The sequence below is a fragment of the Lontra canadensis genome, unplaced genomic scaffold (assembly GCF_010015895.1).
Source record: "Lontra canadensis isolate GAN:19392208 unplaced genomic scaffold, GSC_riverotter_1.0 scaffold206, whole genome shotgun sequence".
Taxonomy (NCBI): domain Eukaryota; kingdom Metazoa; phylum Chordata; class Mammalia; order Carnivora; family Mustelidae; genus Lontra; species Lontra canadensis.
This window is the reverse complement of record NW_022631200.1, coordinates 1,050,519-1,068,091: the sequence shown is the minus strand read 5'-3', so window position 1 is coordinate 1,068,091 and position 17,573 is coordinate 1,050,519. Positions and strand designations below refer to the sequence as shown.

At 62.9% G+C, this 17,573-nt stretch overlaps 2 protein-coding genes across 5 annotated transcripts in view; one reads left to right on the top strand and one right to left on the bottom strand.

The window, feature by feature from the left end:
* Positions 1–2,664: 2,664 nt before the first annotated feature.
* Positions 2,665–13,317, top strand: EPS8L1 (EPS8 like 1). Its single transcript, XM_032848618.1, has 20 exons — positions 2,665–2,740; positions 3,312–3,364; positions 4,721–4,761; positions 4,890–4,948; positions 5,484–5,645; positions 5,977–6,126; positions 6,625–6,707; positions 7,418–7,673; positions 7,945–8,071; positions 8,239–8,327; positions 8,420–8,494; positions 8,597–8,745; positions 9,278–9,419; positions 9,526–9,554; positions 11,638–11,764; positions 11,852–11,983; positions 12,130–12,235; positions 12,418–12,592; positions 12,891–13,023; positions 13,109–13,317. Exons 2-20 carry the CDS (start codon positions 3,348–3,350, stop codon positions 13,193–13,195), a joined length of 2,139 nt encoding a protein of 712 aa, XP_032704509.1. The 5' UTR covers positions 2,665–2,740; positions 3,312–3,347; the 3' UTR covers positions 13,196–13,317.
* A 1,939-nt stretch (positions 13,318–15,256) lies between these two features.
* The window catches only part of PPP1R12C (protein phosphatase 1 regulatory subunit 12C), a 24,080-nt gene continuing 21,763 nt past the window's right edge, over positions 15,257–17,573 (bottom strand). For 2 of the 4 annotated variants that reach the window (XM_032848612.1, XM_032848615.1), the window contains 9 exons: positions 17,410–17,493; positions 17,272–17,332; positions 17,032–17,117; positions 16,892–16,932; positions 16,728–16,809; positions 16,486–16,590; positions 16,217–16,267; positions 15,994–16,044; positions 15,257–15,909 (listed from right to left, as the gene is read on the bottom strand). In XM_032848612.1, the coding sequence (XP_032704503.1) occupies positions 15,823–15,909; positions 15,994–16,044; positions 16,217–16,267; positions 16,486–16,590; positions 16,728–16,809; positions 16,892–16,932; positions 17,032–17,117; positions 17,272–17,332; positions 17,410–17,493 (648 nt within the window). In that variant the 3' untranslated portion in view covers positions 15,257–15,822. The remainder of the gene's footprint in view (positions 15,910–15,993; positions 16,045–16,216; positions 16,268–16,485; positions 16,591–16,727; positions 16,810–16,891; positions 16,933–17,031; positions 17,118–17,271; positions 17,333–17,409; positions 17,494–17,573) is intronic. The other 2 variants (XM_032848614.1, XM_032848613.1) reach the window with 2 other exon arrangements.

Here is a 17,573-nt window from a genome sequence, read left to right as displayed (position 1 = left end):
GGAGTCCAGGCTCCCAGAACCTTCCTCCCTCAGACCCAGGAGTCCAGTCTCCCAGTCCCCTCCTCCCTCAGACCCAGGAGTCCAGGCCCCCAGTCCCCTCCTCCCTCAGATCCAGGAGTCCAGACCCCCAGCCTCTCCTCCCTCAGACCCAGGAGTCTAGACCCCAGCCCCCTCCTCCTTCAGACCTGGGAGTCCTGGCTCCTGACTCCCACGGAATGCCTATTTGAGGATAGTTTTCTCCATTTGCACATGAAGAAAGGGCCTGGTCTCTGGTCAGATCTGCATTTTGTCCCCTAGCCCAGGGCTACGGTGACCTTGGGTTAGTGGCCTCTGCACTCTGAGCCTCGGTCTTCTGTGCCAGTGGGCACCAATCCCAGCCCTAGCTGCCTATCAGAGTTATAGGGTCTGCTCCTCTCTGCAGACCCCAACCCAGGCAGGGCCAAGTGCAGAAAGTACTTGTGGTATGAACGTGACAAGAAGCCAGAATGACAGCTGTTGCAGACAGCGGAGCAGGACCGACCCTGGGCCTCTCCCTGCAGCTCCTGGGAGAGCACACCCACTGGCCAGCCCGCCCTCCCCTCTCGGGCTCAGGCAGTTCCAAGGCCTTCGGCACTCCTCCCTCAACCTCCAGGCCACCTCCAGCTGCCAAACTGGCCCTTCAGGTTCAGCTCCGGCTGCCCCTCCTCCTCCAGGAAGCCTGCCCTGACCTCTTAGCAGCCTCCTCTGGGCTTCCGCAGGGCCCTTTGCATCCCATCACAGCAGATCCGGAAAGAAAGGCCACCATCTCTGCCGTGGCGAATACTCAACCTACCATCTCCTCTTTGGCCGGGACGGCACCGAGAGCTGTCCATGACCTCATTTAATACTCCCAATGTTGCCATCCCACATTCCAGGTGGGGGCCTGGGGCACAGAGAGGTTAAGCGGTTTACCTAGGGTCACACAGCTAGAAAGGGCAGAGTCACGAGGTGGCCGCAGGACGCAGGGTCGGAGTTGCATGGCCTGGGTTCCAGCTTCCCCACCACGGACGAGCCGTGTGATTGCGACAAATTCCTCAATGTGTATGTGTCTCCTCCTCGCATGTAGAAGGGGGCTGATGGAACCCGTTTCACAGGATGTTGTGAGGATGAGACGTACATACACGTACACACACACACACACACACTGTGCTCAGAAGACGGAAGCACCCCTGCATAGGGATTAAGTCAGGACCTGAACCCACACCCACCTGGGCTCCCTGCCATCACCCCGCCCCACACGATGGTCTCTCGTTACCTCTGTTCTTTCATCCCCCCCCAGCCCGGGACAAAGGGGTGCTTTCTCTGGTTTCCGGCCTCACTCTGCAGAGCCTGTGGGCTCAACGCATTGAAGCAAACAGTGGAGCATAATGCATGCGGACGCAGATGTCTCTTCAGCTCTTACAGTGTGCGGCAAATAGAGCGCAGGGCCGAACACAGAGGAGTCTGTGTCCTCCTGAAGCTTACATTCTAACAGGGGAAACATAAAATAACCAAAATGATCAGGTAACACAGTATGTTAAAAGGTGGGGAACGATTTGGCGAAAAAGTAATTAGGGAGCAGAGACCATGAGGAACAGGAGGGTACGGGGGAATAAGCATTCCATGCAGAGGGCACAGCAAGTGCAAAGGCCCTGAGGCAGGGCTGGCTCTCAGTGTTCAAGGAGCAGCAAGGACGCAGTGTGCTGGAAGGGAGGGATGGAGGCCCAGGAGGTCAGGCCTTGCAGAGAAACGGGGGGCCCCTGAGGGAACAGGAGCAAGGAGTGGTGTGAGCTGAGCTAGGTTTCTTCGGGCTCCCTGCATTGACAGGAGACCGAGGGGAAGAAGGGAGCAGGGGCCAGGTGGGAGGCTCTCTAAGTTCAGGTGTGAGCCTGGAGGACGCCAGGAATGATCCCCAGGTGGGGATCCTTGATAAAGTGAAAGGCTAAAAGGGGGCATGTCCGCCCGTCCTGCTCTCCCAGCTCTGTTCTCACCCACTCCCTGCAAGTGTAGGGCCCATGTGGGACTCTGTTTCTTCATCTGTGAAGTGGAGACCCCCAACCTCACCTCACAGGATTTGGGGAAGAAATGGCGTGGATAACGTGGTCGGCAAGGACCGTGGCACTGAGGAAGTTCTGGAAAGCAAATTTCAACCTGAGGAGCTCGTTAGCGTTTGAGAAGTACTTGGAGCCAGGTGGGGCACTGAGTCTTAGTTGCCATGATTAGAGGGGTTCCTGCAGGGGTGCGGGGGGCTAGTTTCCAGAAGAAGAGGCAGGAACCATGGACAGGAGGTGCGCATCGGGCCTGGACAGACAGCGGTCCCGGAGACAGAAAGGCAGCCCCGGGTTCAAATGCCACCCTCCCACACTGACGACCCCCTCTCGAACTGCAAACAGGTGCGACTCAAACCTCTGACCTCCCAGAGGTATAAGGGCAAGTGGAAGAGGCTTTCTGAGACGGAGCTTCTGCGTCTCTGGCCGAGCGTGACACCCAAGGGCTTGCTGTCCTTGAGCTAGTGTTATGACAGAGACCGTCACAGCTCCTGGCTCCCCACAGGCCGTTCCAGTCCCCCCCCCCACCCCAACCCGGCTGTCTGTGCCAGCCCCGCCCAGGGGCCAGGGCGGTGGGGCTGTGCCCGGTGAGTGCGCTGGTATGCGGAGGCGGGCGGGCCTGGCGGGGAGCAGGAAGGACGGGGCAGGCATTTGGAACCCTGGAACAGCAGAGAGCAGGGCCTCTCCAGTGGCAGGTGAGGAGGGGGCCCCCGCCAGGAGGGGCTAGAGGTCGGGACTCCTGGGGAGCAGGAGCAGGGGGCTAGGACACCTGGGTCCACATACCAGGAAGGCTGGTGGACCTAAATCCCTGAGTCCTGAGGAGGTGAGGGCCGGGAGATGGACCCGACAGCCTGAGGTCACAGTGGCTTAGGAACTGGCTGGATGGCTCTTTGAGGGGACTTGGAGACAAGACCCTTTGGTTCTTAGGGTCCAGAAGCTCTGAGCTGGAACTCCTGGGCCCCTGAGATTAGGCTAGAGACAGGATCCCTGGAAAGAGGAAGCAAAATGGGGTGCACATAGATTAGGGAGCCAAATGCATGGATCCCTGAGAGATTTGGGGGGCAGAGTACAAAGTGTGGAGGAGGAAGGGCTGGGGGCCTGGACTCCTGGGCCTGAGGGAGGAGGGGCTGGGGGTTCTGGACTCCCAGGTCTGAGGGAGGGGAAACTGGGGGTTCTGGACTCCCGGGCCTGAGGGAGGAGGGGCTGGGGGAAAAAATCCTTGGTACAGTTGGCCAGGCCAAGCCCTCACTCTCTGCTGGTTCCCAGGGCACCTCTAGGTGGCAGGAGCTCCCCGTTCTCAGCATGAGCACCACCACAGGGTAAGTGGTTCTACCCCTGGGCTGCCCAGCCCCTTTTGCCACCCTCTTCCCCGCACCCCCAGGGGGCATTCGCAGCATTCCCGGTGTGGACACTGAGAAGGAGGCCTGTGCTCCCCCTTCCCTGCCCAGCTAACACTCAGCAGCGGGGACCCTGGCCACCGAGCCTGAGTCTGAGTGTGAGCTCCTCTGGGAAACAGAGCTTGACAGGATAATGAAGGTACAAGATTAGCAGACTCTGACCGAGAGCAGGTTCTCTGCTCCTGGGAGCCACTGCTGCTGTGGTTAGCGTGTTGTTAAATATTGATGCTTTGCAGACAAATCTGGGCGTTGTTGTTTGTTTTCATTGTTTTTTTTTTTAAGACTTATTAATTTCAGAGAGAAATAGCATGGGGGGAGGGGCAGAAGAGAGAGTGTCTTCAGCAGACTCCACACTGAGCGGGGAGCCCCATGTGGGGCTCGATCTCGTGACCCTGTGATCATGACTGGTGCCAAAACCAAAAGTCCAATGCTTAACCACCCAGGAGCCCCTGGGCTGTTTCTAATAAAGTTCAAGTCTCCTGGAGTGAGCAGTGAGAAGAACAAAGAGAGGCCCATGGGAATAGCTGTATGGGAGATATAAGGTAGTGAGTTCTCCAGCACAGAGGTAACAAAATTGTGCAGAGATCTGACAGGTAGCAGGATAGGGAGCAGAGGTTTGACTGAAAGTGTGTGTTTGTCGTCCCTCATCCCTGATCCCACCCGAGCTCTGAGTCTCTGTCATATCTGCGGAATTCTTCTTGGAGAAGGTGACCTAGAAGGGCAGGCCAGAGCAGGAGACAGAGAAGTATTCGGCTGGGAAGAGCCAGGCCCATGGGAGTAGGGGGGAAGATAAGTATCTGTCTACCCCAAATGTTAATGCTGTTGTAAACCCCCGCCTTTATTGAGCATCTGCTGTTTGCTACCCTTTGTATCATGGCACTGAAAGTTATTGAGGCTTTGAACCCTCCCAACTTTCCGTGTGTCCACCAAGCGCTCTACCAGACGGCAGCTAACAGGTTACTAACACCTATCTCACAGAAAGGGAAACTGAGGCAGGAGAGATTAGGTCTCCTGTCCAGGGTCTTATGGCAAGGCAGTATGGACAGGGGAGCCCAAGCCAGTTCTTTGCGACAGCTGAGACCACCCTCTCCACCACCACCTGCTACCACACTGCCTTACCAGTGTGAACGTCCAGCTCTGGCCCTGCCCCCCCGCTCAGAACCCTCCATGGTTGCCCACTGCCCTCACAGAGAAGTCTTTGCTGCTCTGCTTGGCATTCAAAACCCCCATGCTCTCCCAATTCCCATGGGCCCTCTCACTCTTTTTTTCCTTAACCAGCCCAGAAGCTGCCCCCAAACCAAGTGCCAAGTCAATCTATGGTGAGTTTGGAAACAAGAAACCCCCAGGCTGAAAGCAGGTCTGAGGGAGGAGGGGTTGGGGGCCTGGACTGCTGGGTCTGAGGGAGGAGGCACTGAGTTGTCTGGGTTCATTCTCCTCTCCCCCACAGAGCAGAGGAAGCGGTACTCCACTGTGGTTATGGCTGACGTTTCCCAGTATCTAGTCAATGTGAGTTTGGCGTCTGCATCGCCCCAGGGAGGCTTGTGGGAGGAAAGGCAGGCAGGCCTGGGAAGATGGCGGTGTTGAAAGCAGAAGGAAGCCGGGAAACTGAGTTTGCTCATTTGCAAGATGGGCTGTTCCTGCCCCCCCCCCCACCTCAGAAGTGGGCGTTCGGCAGAGGAAGTCCCTTCCACTTGAGTCTGTGCTGGACAGTCAGGCCATGGGGACAAACGTTAGGTACACCTGTGTGAGGACGGCTCAGACCAAGTGTGCCGGGTGCTCTACCGGAGGCAGAGGAGCTTAGAGGGGACTAGACAGAACCAGTGCCTTCAAGGAGCCTCCGGTGTGCGGGGAGGCTGGACTCCGGTGCTGGTGGCTCAGATGAAAGCAAAACTCAGGGCCCTGGGAGGAGGGGCCCCATCGGTGGAGCCCGAGATGGGGAAGGCTTTCAGGAATGGTGTTTAGTCTCAGGAGGGAAGGCTGATAGGAGCCCCCCACCCCGGCGTCCTCCTGGGACTCCCTGCTTTCTCTGCACCCGTGCCAGCACCTGGTGACGTTCTGCCTGGGTGAGGAGGATGGCGTGCACACCGTGGAGGACGCCTCGCGGAAGCTGACTGTCATGGACAGCCAGGGCCGCATCTGGGCCCAAGAGATGCTGCTGCGCGTGTCTCCAGACCATGTCACGCTGCTTGACCCCATCTCCAAGGTGCCAGGGGACACGTGGGTAGCAGAAGTGGCTGGCCCGAGCGGGGGTAGGCCCAGAGACTTGACCCCAGGAACTTCTAAGTATGAATCCTGTCCCTTGCATGTCCTTCCTCCGGGAACGTTGGGAGGTCTCTGCTCCTCTTTTGAGCATCCTTAGTTCCTCTATTAAACTGGGGTGCTATCTGGAAACCCCCAGCACAGAGGGGCCACCATCGGGAACCCCCCAACCCCATGCGGCTGCCTGGGCGGTGTCGCTGTACCCGCAGGCACTGCTGTCCCCATTGAGTCCCCACGGCTCTGGGCCTCAGTTTACCCGCCGTCCCGGCCCGCAGGAGGAGCTGGAGTTGTACCCGCTGGGTGCCATCGTGCGCTGTGACACGGTGCTGCCGCCCGGCCGGAGCCGCTCGCTGCTGCTGCTCGTGTGCCAGGAGCCCGAGCGCACACACCCTGACGTGCACTTCTTCCAGGGCCTGCGTCTCGGGGTGAGCGGGCCGGGCCGGGCCGGGCCGGGTCGGGAGGAGCCAGGCCACTGGGACCGGGCAGGGACCCTGTGGATTCCGAGGGCGGGGCCTGGGGCGGGGCCAGTAGGGGGGCGGGGCCTGGAAAGAAGTTCTGGGAGGGAGGGGATTTTGAGGACCGCTGGACCCGCTCCCGGTAGAACGTGACGAAATGGAGCCGAGCGTCCGGGACAGAGCACGACAGCACGTGGGGGAGAGGGTCTGGGAGTGGCGGGACCTGGAGGCGGGTATGGTCTAGGGGCGAGGTAACAGCGGGACCGGCCTCCGGGCTTGGCGAGAGGCCTAGGGCCCAGGCAGAGGTGCAGAGCGGGCGAGTGTTCAGGGCGTGGGCGAGCGTGGGGTGCTGCGTGGGACAGCTGACTGGAGGGGGTCTGGCGCCCAGCCAGGGATCCCAACCTCTCGGCAGATGCCAGGGCACACGGTAGGCGGGGTGGGGACCTGGCCTGACAGCACGATTGGCAGGCGGAGCTGATCCGCGAGGACATCCAGGGGGCTCTGCAAGACTACCGGACCGGCCGCGGGGAGCGCAGGCCGGCGGCGCTCAGGTGAGGGTGCTGGGCTGGAAGCGGGGGGAGAAGAGAGGACAGGGTCTCTGGGAGGCCAGCTTCCCCTCCCCCGGCCTCGGTCCCCCCCCCCCCCCGCCCCCCCCCCCCCCCCGCCTCGGTTCTCTCTCCCCCCACCCGCCTCGGTTCTCTCTCCCCCCACCCGCCTCGGTTTCCCCCCTCCCCGTACCCCCTAGCCCCTCCCCCTACCCCCTCCCCCCCCCCCCCCCCCCGCCCCCCCCCCCCCCCCCCCCCGCCTCGGTCTTCCCCCTCCCCCACCCCATCTTCCCTCCCTCCCCCTCGGTCTCCCCCCTATGCCCCCCTTCGGCCTCCCCCCTCCGCTCTCTTCTCCCCCTATCCCCTCCCCGGTCTCCTCCTCCCCCTGGCCTTGGTCTCCCTCGGACAAATGAGCAGATCCCCCTAGCCTGGCACAGCACAAGTTTTGGAGTCAAAGCCTGGTTCGAGTCCCCCCGTCGCATCCAGACAAGTGTACCCGCTCTCCAAAACGACTTATTCTAATTCTGGTCCTCGGTTTCTCCTCCCTCCGGCTTCAGTTTGCCTCTGGAGAGGCGTCCCCCTTCCCCTTACCTCCGATTTCTCCCTGCCCCAGGTTTGGCTCAGCTGACCACAGTGTCTCAGTTCTAGGCCCGACTTCGTCCCCTGCCCTATCCCCCCTCCATGGACCCAAGCTGCTTCCCCTTGTCCCTCCGCAGGGCCACGCAAGAGGAGCTGCAGCGCCGCCCCTCTCCAGTGGCCGAGACCCCTCCCCTGCAGCGCCGCCCGTCCGTCCGAGCCGTCATCAGCACCGCGAGCGCCGGCCGGGGGCGCTCCCAGGCGGAGCCCATCCCCGAAGCGGAAGAGTCGCAGAGGCCCGGCCCGGCCGGGACCGCGGGCAGCTCTGACCCGGCCTCCCCGGATCTGGGCCCCCGCGGTCCGGAGCTGGCCAGTCTGCAGGCGGAGCGGGACGTGGTGAGTGGGGTGGGCCGGGGGCCTGGAGGCGGGACCCGCTGTGGGGACTGAGTCCCAGCTCCTAGGAGTGGGGCTTTGTTGGGGGGCGGTGGGCGTGTCAGACTCCCGGGGGAGTGGCGACGGTGACTGGAATATGGGGACAGGGCCTGGCAGCAGAGGGCGTGACCCGGCCCGGGAAGATGTCCAGGCTCTGGGCCTGATGGCTTTGGGGTGATGAGCGGCCAGGACTCCACATCCCTGAGTACCCCGTGTCTCCGGCTCTGTCCCCCAGGACATCCTGAACCATGTGTTCGACGACGTGGAGAGTTTCGTGTCGAGGCTGCAGAAGTCTGCGGAGGCTGCCCGCGTGTTGGAGCACCGGGAGCGCGGCCGCCGGACGCGGCGCCGGGCGGCTGGGGGTGAGGGGCGCCCCCAAGCGGGATCCTGAGCCTCGGGTCACTCCCAAACCTCTTCCCTCGCCCTAGGGTCTCCCCTCGCACCCCCCCGGCCGGGGTGACTCCCCTTGCCTGGGGATCTCTGACCGGTGCTCTCTCTGTGTCCCCGCACCTGCCTCCCCTCCCCGAAGAGGGTCTCCTGACGCTGCGGGCCAAGCCCCCCTCCCGGGCCGAGTACACCGACGTGCTTCAGAAAATCAAGTACGCCTTCAGCCTGCTGGTGAGCGCGCGTGCGCCCCCGCCGTGGCGGGGCAGGGGGATGGCGAACCCACCCTCGCGAGCGCTAACCCCGGCACCGCCCGCGCCCCGCAGGCCCGGCTGCGCGGCAACATCGCCAACCCCTCGTCCTCAGAGCTGCTGCACTTCCTGTTCGGGCCGCTGCAACTGGTGAGAGCCGCGGCCTGCGGGCCCCCTGCGGCGGGAGGAAGGGGCGCGACTTTGGGTGGGGATGGGAGTGGAGTGAGCCGCGCACTCCTGCACCCCGGGCAGGTCGTGGACACGTCGGGCGGCCCCCGATTCGCAAGTGAAGTGCGGCGGCCGCACCTGACGTCCGAGGCCGTGGCACTGTTGCGGGACCACCTCACCCCACGTGAGAATGCGCTCTGGACATCCCTGGGGGACTCGTGGACCCGCCCCGGGTGAGGCGGGGGTGGGGGGCTGGGAGGCGGGGAAGGGTTGCCGCGGGGCTCGGCTGGCGCGTAGGACCGAGGCTGCTGCAGAAGCTGGGACAAATGGCGGGAGCCCACGGGGTGGGAGGGGCAGACAATCGTGCGGGGCAGGGGTCGAAGCATGAACCCCAGCTCCAATCGCAACGGGAAAGGCCGGCCTCCGTGGAGAAGGGTGGGACCTGTAGGTTTGGGAAAGGGATGCCGTCTGCGCTGGGAGACAGCGAGTCTGGGGGGGCAGGGGTGAGAGTAGAGCCGGACTGAGGGGAGGGGGTGGGACGTGTGCAGAATCGGGGAGATTCAGAGGCCCACCGCGGCATCCAAGCGAAATCGGTGTATTTACCAGCACAGTCGAAGTGGGGTGGGGTGGTTGGAGCTCAGGTGTAGGGCCGAGAGGTTGGAGGAGCGGCGCTCGGGCCGGGGTGCAGGCTGGGGAAAACCTGAGGTTAATCATAGGGCTCGGGCCCAGACTAGGGTCCCTGAGCCTTCAGCCCCATGGCCGCAGGTTGGAGCTGCCCCCAGAGGAGGGAACCCCATACAGCCCTGAGTTCTCCAGCGGCTGGGAGCCCCCGGCGACCGACCCGCATGGCCGCACCTGGGAGGACCCAGTGGAGAAACAGCTGCAGCACGAGCGGCAGCGCCAGCAGGTAAGGCTCCCTGGAGAGGCACGCACTCCCCCCAGGGGCGCAGTGGGGCTGGGTAAGTTAGTATGGCCCTGCCTGAGCTGCCGCTCTCCTCTCCTCTCTCCCGCAGCAAAGTGCGCCCCAGGTCGCTGTCAATGGGTAAGCGTCTGGCCACCCCCCCCCCCAAGGCGAAACAGGTGGGGTCGAGGAGGGGTGCATGCTGGGGGTTCCAGGCACTAACTCCACTCCTCTTTTGTCTTTCCTTCCATCTCTCTGGCTTATCACAGGTGGGTGAGGTGGTGAGGAGGGAAGACCAGGGCTGGGAGAGGGGGGAAAAGGGAGGGAGGGGGCAGGGCCCAGACTAAGGGGTCCAAGGGAAGAGGCTGGGATTGCAGAGTCTGAGGGAGGAGGGGGCTGGGAGTGGGTCAAGTCTCAGAGGCTGGGAGATGGCAGTTTGGTTTCCCACAGGCAGGGAAGCTCCCTGTCTGGGTCTCTAAGAAGACAGCACCCCAGGTGTCAGAGGGAAGAGACTGGGGGATTGGGCATTTGAGTTTTGAAGAGCTCAAGTCTGGTGCATGGGACCTTGGAGAGCCAGAGAAGACCTGGGCCTCCAAGAGTCATGGGGCACGTTTCTGGGGAAGTTAGGAAGTGGTAGTATTTCTAGGCCCCTGAAAGAGGCAGCCATGGGGAGGCCAGACCCACACTTTAGGCCTGTGGAAAGCAGCTGTCTCCGTTCCTGCCGAGTGTCAGGCGGAGAGCCTGCAAAGGTTAGAAGGTTGGGGAAATTAATGTCTGAGACCTGGACTCCCAATCTCTGGGGGAAGAAAGAGCTGGGGGTCTGAGTCCATGACTCCAAAAAGCAGTGGGGGCAAGAAGGGGCATGGAGAAGCCAGGACTCTAGGGCCCTTGAGCAAGTTGAGGATGGATGCGAGGGAAGCTTCGTGGGATGACGACCAGCGGAGCTGCAGGAGCGCAAGGGGGGTCTGGTGGGGGCCCGGCAGGGTCTCAGCAAGGACAGCGCGCTGGGAGCTGCCAGCCCCACACAGGGGGCGCCGGCCCTGAAGACCCCCCCTCTCCTTTGCACAGGTAGGCCTGATCCGGGCCGGGGTCCCTATTCCTGGGGGATCAGAGCCAACATCTTGTCCCGCCCCCGCCAGCTGCCCGGTCTCGCAGAACTTCACCCATTCCCTGTGCTTCGGAATCTTGGGCTTGACACCCCCAGCTTTTTTTTTTTTTTAAGATTTTATTTATTTATTTGACAGAGAGCGAGCGCACAAGCAGGAAGAGTGGTAGGGAGAGGGAGAAGCGGGCTCCTTGCTGAGCAGGGAGCCCCATGCGGATCTGGATCCGAGGACCCTGGGACCATGACCTGAGCTAAACAGATGCTTAGCCGACTAAGCCACCCAGACACCCCACACCCCCAGCTTTTGACTTCCCTTCTCTGAGCCTCCAGTTCAGAGAAAACGAGAATAACAATCTCTTCTTGGGGGAGTTAGAAATCTAGGAGGTACTATAGGCAAGCCGGTCAGAGCTGCCCCGGTAGCTCAGGCTCACCCCCAGCGGCCCGCACCGTGGGCCAGAATTACTCAGGACACGGACTCTGGGGCCAGCCTGCCTGGGTCTCCCTCAGTCTGGCCAATGCCTCTTTCTTGCTCTGTGACTTGACACCATCGTGCCTCTTTCTCTCTGTTCTTCCACTTCCTCATCTGTAAAATAGAAAATAATAGGGTCGGGAGTGGAGGAGGAAAGGGTGGGAGTGGAGCGGGGAGTCCAAGGTCAGGGTTTCAGCAGGGGCTGGGTCAAAAACCAGATCAGCCAATACACGCGAAGTCTTTGACCAGGGCTGGCACCGAGTTTGCTCTAGAAGTCAACGAACGGTAACCACTGTGTTGTAACTGTGGGTCCTCCTAAGCCTGAACCCAGTGCACTGTAGGTGCTCAATAAAGAGCAGCTGTTTCTAGCCGTGTGCTGGGGAGCAAGTGATTTTCTCTGAGCCTTACTGTTCTCATCTGTCGGATGGAGGTGATGTTAGTACTCCTATCATGTGCTTTCAAGCTGGGAGCCAGGTACAGAAGGAGCAAAATGCATTCAAGATGTCGTTCTCGTTTCAAGTCTCTATTAACAGTATTAACCTGGCCCCTGCCCTACCCCTGCTTGGCTCTAACCCCAGCTCACACCGGTACCCTACTGCCCGAGCAGCGGGACTGGCTACTTCCTTATCCCCAACCCTCCTGCTCCACAGTCACCAAGACCCAGAGCCGGAGGCTGAGCCGCAGCCGGAGCCGGACGGGAAGTGGGTGCTGTGTAATTATGACTTCCAGGCCCGCAACAGCAGCGAGCTGTCGGTCAAGCAGCAGGACGTGCTGGAGGTGAGGGGGTGGAGGCCCGGGGGACTGCAGGGGCCCAGCCCTAGCTGCAGACCCAGGCTCTGAGCCCTCCTCTCCTACCTCCCTCAGGTCCTGGATGACAGGCGCAAGTGGTGGAAGGTTCGGGACCAGCAAGGGCAGGAAGGATACGTGCCCTATAATATCCTGACACCCCACCAGCGCCCCCGGGGAAGCTGCAGCCACAGCCCTTCCAGCAGCGTGGTGAGCCAGGGCAGACTCCCGGGGCTTAAGGGAAGGAGGGATGTGAGGATCAGGTGCCAAGGGCACTGGCGGGGAGTGGGGGGGCTCAGAAATTGACCTCTAGAAGGTGGAGGGGCTGGGACTCAGTGCTCTAACCCCCTCTCTAGGAGGCTACCACTCCCCATCACGCACCAGTGCCGGCCCCAGCTCCTACCCCATCTCGGCCCCACTGGGACAGTTGTGATAACCTCAACTTGGACCCCAGAGAGAAGGGTGAGTGATGGGGGCACCCCTTCCAGGGATCCGTCCTTGTCCTCGCTTTCCGGTCTGGGGAGCCAAGGCTCAAAAAGGAACCAGATTCCCAACCCATCCTGAGGACGGTGGAGATCTGTTCCCCTCAGGCCCCGGGACCCTTCGTCCTGAATCCACGCTCCCTCCCGGTTTTCCGCCTGCAGAGAAATTCTCCCAGATGCTGTGTGTCAACGAGGAGCTGCAGGCGCGCCTGGCCCAGGGCCGCTCCGGCCCCAGCCGCGCAGCCCCGGGTCCGCGCGCCCTGGAGCCCCAGCTCAGCCCACACTCGGACACCGCGGAGGTCCGCGCCTGGCTGCAGGCCAAGGGATTTAGCGCCGGGTAAGTGCCTGCGGCCGGCTGGGGACCCTGAGATGGGCTGTGTCTGGGTGCGGGACTGGCCCGGCTGTCCGGGCTTTAATGGGCGTGGCCAGGGAGCTCCTGCCTCGGTGGAGAGCCGGGCGCACGCGGCCGCCGCCTCGGGAGGTGCAGGGACGGAGCGGGGGAGGGATGCTGGCGCAAGAACGCCGTTGTGATTGGACAGCCGCTCGGCAGCAGGGACGTGATTGGGGGGCTGAGGAGCTGAAGCGGGGATGGACGAGGAGGCGGGGGCTGACCGCTCCCCCTCGGCTCCGCTCAGGACCGTGGAGGCGCTGGGCGTGCTGACGGGCGCGCAGCTCTTCTCGCTGCAGAAGGAGGAGCTGCGGGCCGTGAGCCCGGAGGAGGGAGCCCGCGTGTACAGCCAGGTCACCGTGCAGCGCGCGCTGCTGGAGGTGAGCCGCTGCCGTCCCCGGCCGGGTCCTGGGTGGGCGCCCAGGGCTGGGAGGCCAGGCTTCTGCTTTCCACCCCGCCCTCCAGGACAAAGAGGAAGTGTCAGAGCTGGAGGCGGTGATGGAGAAGCAGAAGAAGAAGGTGGAAGGCAACCTGGAAACAGAGGTTATCTGACCATCCCCGGCTGCTCTGCTCGAAGTTTCAAGGCAGCCCCGTGGGAGAACGGACTCTGCAGACTACCCCCACCCACGGAAGACGACCCCTGGCGAAGGCTCCAGACCTGTTCCGCCTCTGGTCTTCCCCTGACCCGGTGGAGTCTCCTGAGTGAGCGGACTGGCCAGGAGTGGGGGGAAACGGGCCACACTCGGGTGCCCTGCGCACGGTGAGACGCCACCCAGACCATAAACAGCGTCCTCTTCCCAGGCATTGTCAACTGCTTCCCTTCTCTACGCGGCCACCAGGGGGCCCAGCAACCTGCCCCTCGCCCCAGGTCCCCCTCCCTACCTTTTCTGGTTTCTCTCTCAGGCTTCCTCTTCCCCTGCCGGCCAGTCCTCTACTCCAGAGAGAGCTCTGAACACCCAGTCTCCTTCCCTGGCTCCCCAAGGCCACCTTAGCCCCAGCACCTCATGTTTAAGGCCTTGAGAGGTTTGGTCCCTACCCCACCTCATCCCCTCCCCCTGCCCCCTGCACTCTGGCCCTGCCCTCCTCAAACACCCCCAGGACCCCTCAGCCACTGGGCTCAGACGTGCTCTCTGCAGCCTGGTGAGCGGCTCAGCCTCCCTGCTGCAGCTCAAACACCCACTTCAGAGAAGCCTGTCCTCTCCCAGCGCCCTCTTCCCTCCATCCCCACCAACTGCTGGGGGCCCAGCCACAAAGGAGGCCTGACTCCTGCATGTGCCACAGGCTTCCTGGCCACTGTTCTCCTGTGAGGTGACAACTGTCAGGGACAGCCAGCTCCTTTTCCCATGGTCCAGACCGTGAGCACCGCTGGTTTAGGACAGGTTTTCTCTGGATCCCATCCTCATTCAGACTGGATGCCCCTCTAGCTTTAGGAAGACAGCCCTTTCCTCCTCGACCTGTGATCACTTCCGTGTCCCCAAGATGCCCACTGCCATGCCTCCCCCCCAACCCCACCTAGTTCCTGTGAGCTTCTACCTAAGACCCCCAGGCTGCCCTCCAAGATCAGACGAGCTCAGACCCAGCCCTGGGCACGCAGGAGTTCTGATTCTGTTGCCCTCTGTTGCCCTCCCCCCATAACCCACCAGATAAAATCCAAGATCCAGGGTTGGAGCAAAGCAGACCCACGCCCTATCCTATCACAATCTGCCTGTGAGGACCTGCAGGCTGTTGTCCCCTCCACTATTCCCAGAGTTTCACGGTCTCTCACCATCTCCAGCCACCCCCACTTCTTGCTGAGATCATAGCAGCTGGGCTCCCCCTTTCTGTCCCTGTCATCCCCCAGGCTATTGTCAATGCAGCAGCCAAAGGGACCTGTTAAAGCCTAGGTCCCACCTCACCGGGGCCATCCCGACATAGCTGGCCGTCGCCTCCAACCTCATCCCTCCTGTCTCTCTCCGGCCACACAGGCTGCTTCCTTCATCTCCACATTTCAGGTACACCGCTGCCCTACAGACTCCGTCCCTGCTGTTCCCTGACACCGGAAAGTATCTGCCCCGCCAGCTTTCCAGAGGGCTGACCCAGAGCGGCCGGTCCGGTCCACAATCCTGTGGGCACACAGACGCCCCTGCCCCCCCACGACCCCCTCCTCTCCTCACACATCAGGTCTTTCCCATTCCCTCACTACCACAGCACCAGGAGGTAGGACGGGGTCTGGAAAGGAGAACATGACCAGGAATGAAAGAACGCCCCGGCCTCGTGCCCACCCCAGTCACCTGGGACCGTGCCGGACAAAGAGCTCCTACTATCCCATTCGAATAGCCAGAAAGGCCCAAATCCTCGGGTTTCTAAGATCAGTGCTACATTCACTGGCTGGCTCACAGTCGTTGCGGGGGCACTGGTGAGCCCAGGCCTCTGGGCCGGCTGCACGTTCTCGCCTGCGGCTACCATGGCGGCCCTGGTTCAGGGCCGTGGCACGAGGTGGCCCCCTCCCCGCAATCCCTTCCCATGCACCCCCGGCACCCCACCCCCGCACTCCAGAGGTCTGGCCAGGGACACGCACAAAGGCACAGGGAAGCCCTACCCCCCCCCCCCCCCCACCCCAGGGACACAGTCACAGGGCGACAACTTCACGACTTTTATTTGTGGTGCCTGTGCTTTGTCTTGAAAATATCTTCTCCCCCTGCCCCTGACAGTGGGCGGGGAGGGGGCAGCAAAAAATAGAGACCTCCCTCCCTATTGCACAAGGACCCTATATACAGCCCCGCCTGGCCCGGGTGGGCGGGACTCTTGGCACTCTCTCGGATCCCTGTTCAGGAACGGGAGGGGTGACTGGGGTGGCATCACACGTGAGAGGGGCACCTCTGGTGGCCACTCTGGTCCTGGCTACTGGTCCTGGCACTTCCTGGTCCTCGGTTCCTCCCTGGTCCCACCTCCAGCCCCGAGCCCCCCTCAGCAACGTCCCCCTACCTGGCTCGGCCTGTCGCCTCCATCCTGGCCTCGGGGGCCCCCCTTGGCTCCTGGGGACTCTGTACTCCCCTCACAGTCTGGAGGCCCCGAAGGGAGGCTATGGCTTCTCAGAGACCCCCTGGGAGCCCTGTCACTCGTGCTCACACAGGGGAAGGGATGCGTGTGGCAGAAGCAGCTGGATAAATACGGGTACGGGGGAAGGTCCTTCTCCAGAGTCACTTAGAGAGTTTGCTGATGACGCGGATCAGGGCTGCGTTCTCATCCTTGAGCCTCTGGTTGTCAGCCCGGAGGTCGGACAGGGCCTGTGGGAGAGGAGGGGCGGAGAGTGGTCAGCCGGGGGCCCGGGCCAGTGGACCCCCTGCCCACGGTGCCCCCTTAGTACTCACCTTTAGCTCCTCCTCGAGCTCGGCTGCCTTTCTCTCCAGGGCCCTGCGCTCCTGGAACCAACGGGAGGCATGAGGCCCGGGGGCGGGGGAGGGCCAGCAGCCATTAAGGCTGGGAAGGGCAGACGTCAGAAGGCCAGGTTGGGTCAGTGTGGCCTTCTGCAGGCCCACAGTGGTTCATAAGGCTGAGGCCACACCGGACCCCGCTCCAGCAGCCCCTACTCACGAATCTCTCCAGCTCCAGGAGGGCTGGTCTCTCTGCAAAGCGCTCCTGCCTCTGGTGAGAACAGGAAAGACAAATGTCCAAACCACGAAGTCCAGGAGGGGGACAGCTGCCCAGGCTCTGGAGGGCCCCATCCCTCACCGCCCAGCCCGCCCCCAAGGATCCACCCCACCCCGAGCCCGTTCCCCCCTCGCTCTGTCGCTCGGGCTTCCCTGCCCAGCAGTGGGTGCTGAGCCGCACAGCACGCCTGGGAGCGCAGACCGCGGCCGCACCTGCGTGGCGCGTTCCAGCTCCACCTTGAGCTGTGCCAGGCGCAGCGTGGTCTCCGTCAGGGCCTCGCGAAGCCGCTCGTTCTCACTGCGCAGCTCCGAGTACAGCTGGGGGCCCGGGGGGAGGGACAGGGTCAGGCCCGCCAGCCCCTAGGCTGTGGGGTGGCGGTGCAGGGATGCGGCAGGCTGAGCCACAGATAGGGGCAACAGGGGCGGAGGCCGACTGGGGGGGGCGGTCTGCAAACCTTCCTGAAGCCTCCATCGGGCTCTTCCGAGGCTGGTTCGGGGTCCCGCTGCCTGCGAGGTGATGGGCCGCCCTCTGAAGTGCTGGGGCGGAGGCGGGCCGGGTGTCAGCGGGGCTCTCCACAGCCCTACAGACAGCCCCAACCCTTCCCGGCCAACCCTGTACCTGGAGTCTGGGCTGCGGTCGGCCGGCTCTGCCTCCTCCCCCTGTGGGCGGAGGTGGGGTTCAGCCCGATGCCGGGGAAGGGGCGGGGGAGTCTGGCCCACCACCCTCCCTCCAAGGCCCACCCGGGCCCCACCCCTCACCTCTGCAAGCCCCCTCCACTCCTTGCCGACTCTGCGATGCTCCCTGGCGGCCTGTGGCCCCTGCCCCTGCCCGTCAGGCGCCTCTGCTAGGGGGGCGGACAGAAATCAGCCCAGGAACCTTTGGAGGGGCCTCCCTTCCTGCAGGGTCAGGGCCCTTAGCCCAAGCCCCAGAAAGCACTGCAGCAGGAGAGCTGGAGGGCCAGAGAGCAGGACGACCACCTCCCAGAGACCAGACCTCACCTCTCGGGGCAGGGCCATCCGAGTTCTCCACCCCAGGGACTCGGGGTCGCCGAGATGGGTCCTGGAGGAGAGGGCCAGGGAGGTCAGAAGGCAAGGCCATCTTCCACCACCCCGTGCCTGCTCCCCGACCCCTCTCACCAGGCTCTGCAGGCAGGACTTCTCTGGCTCTGGGGCCCTCCCTGCTACCTTCTCCGCTTCCTTCAGATCAGTCAGAGTCACACCCTGGCAGAGCGGGGACAGTCAGGCATCTGCAAGCTGAGAGCCCAGCCCCTGCTCCCTCAGACCAGGAGTCCAGCCCCCAG

Coding starts and splice junctions, on each gene's coding strand:
- EPS8L1 (XM_032848618.1), top strand. Junction 4,762..4,889: donor AAGTGCCAAGTCAATCTATG/GTGAGTTTGGAA, acceptor TCTCCCCCACAG/AGCAGAGGAAGCGGTACTCC. Junction 9,555..11,637: donor CCCCAGGTCGCTGTCAATGG/GTAAGCGTCTGG, acceptor CCTGCTCCACAG/TCACCAAGACCCAGAGCCGG.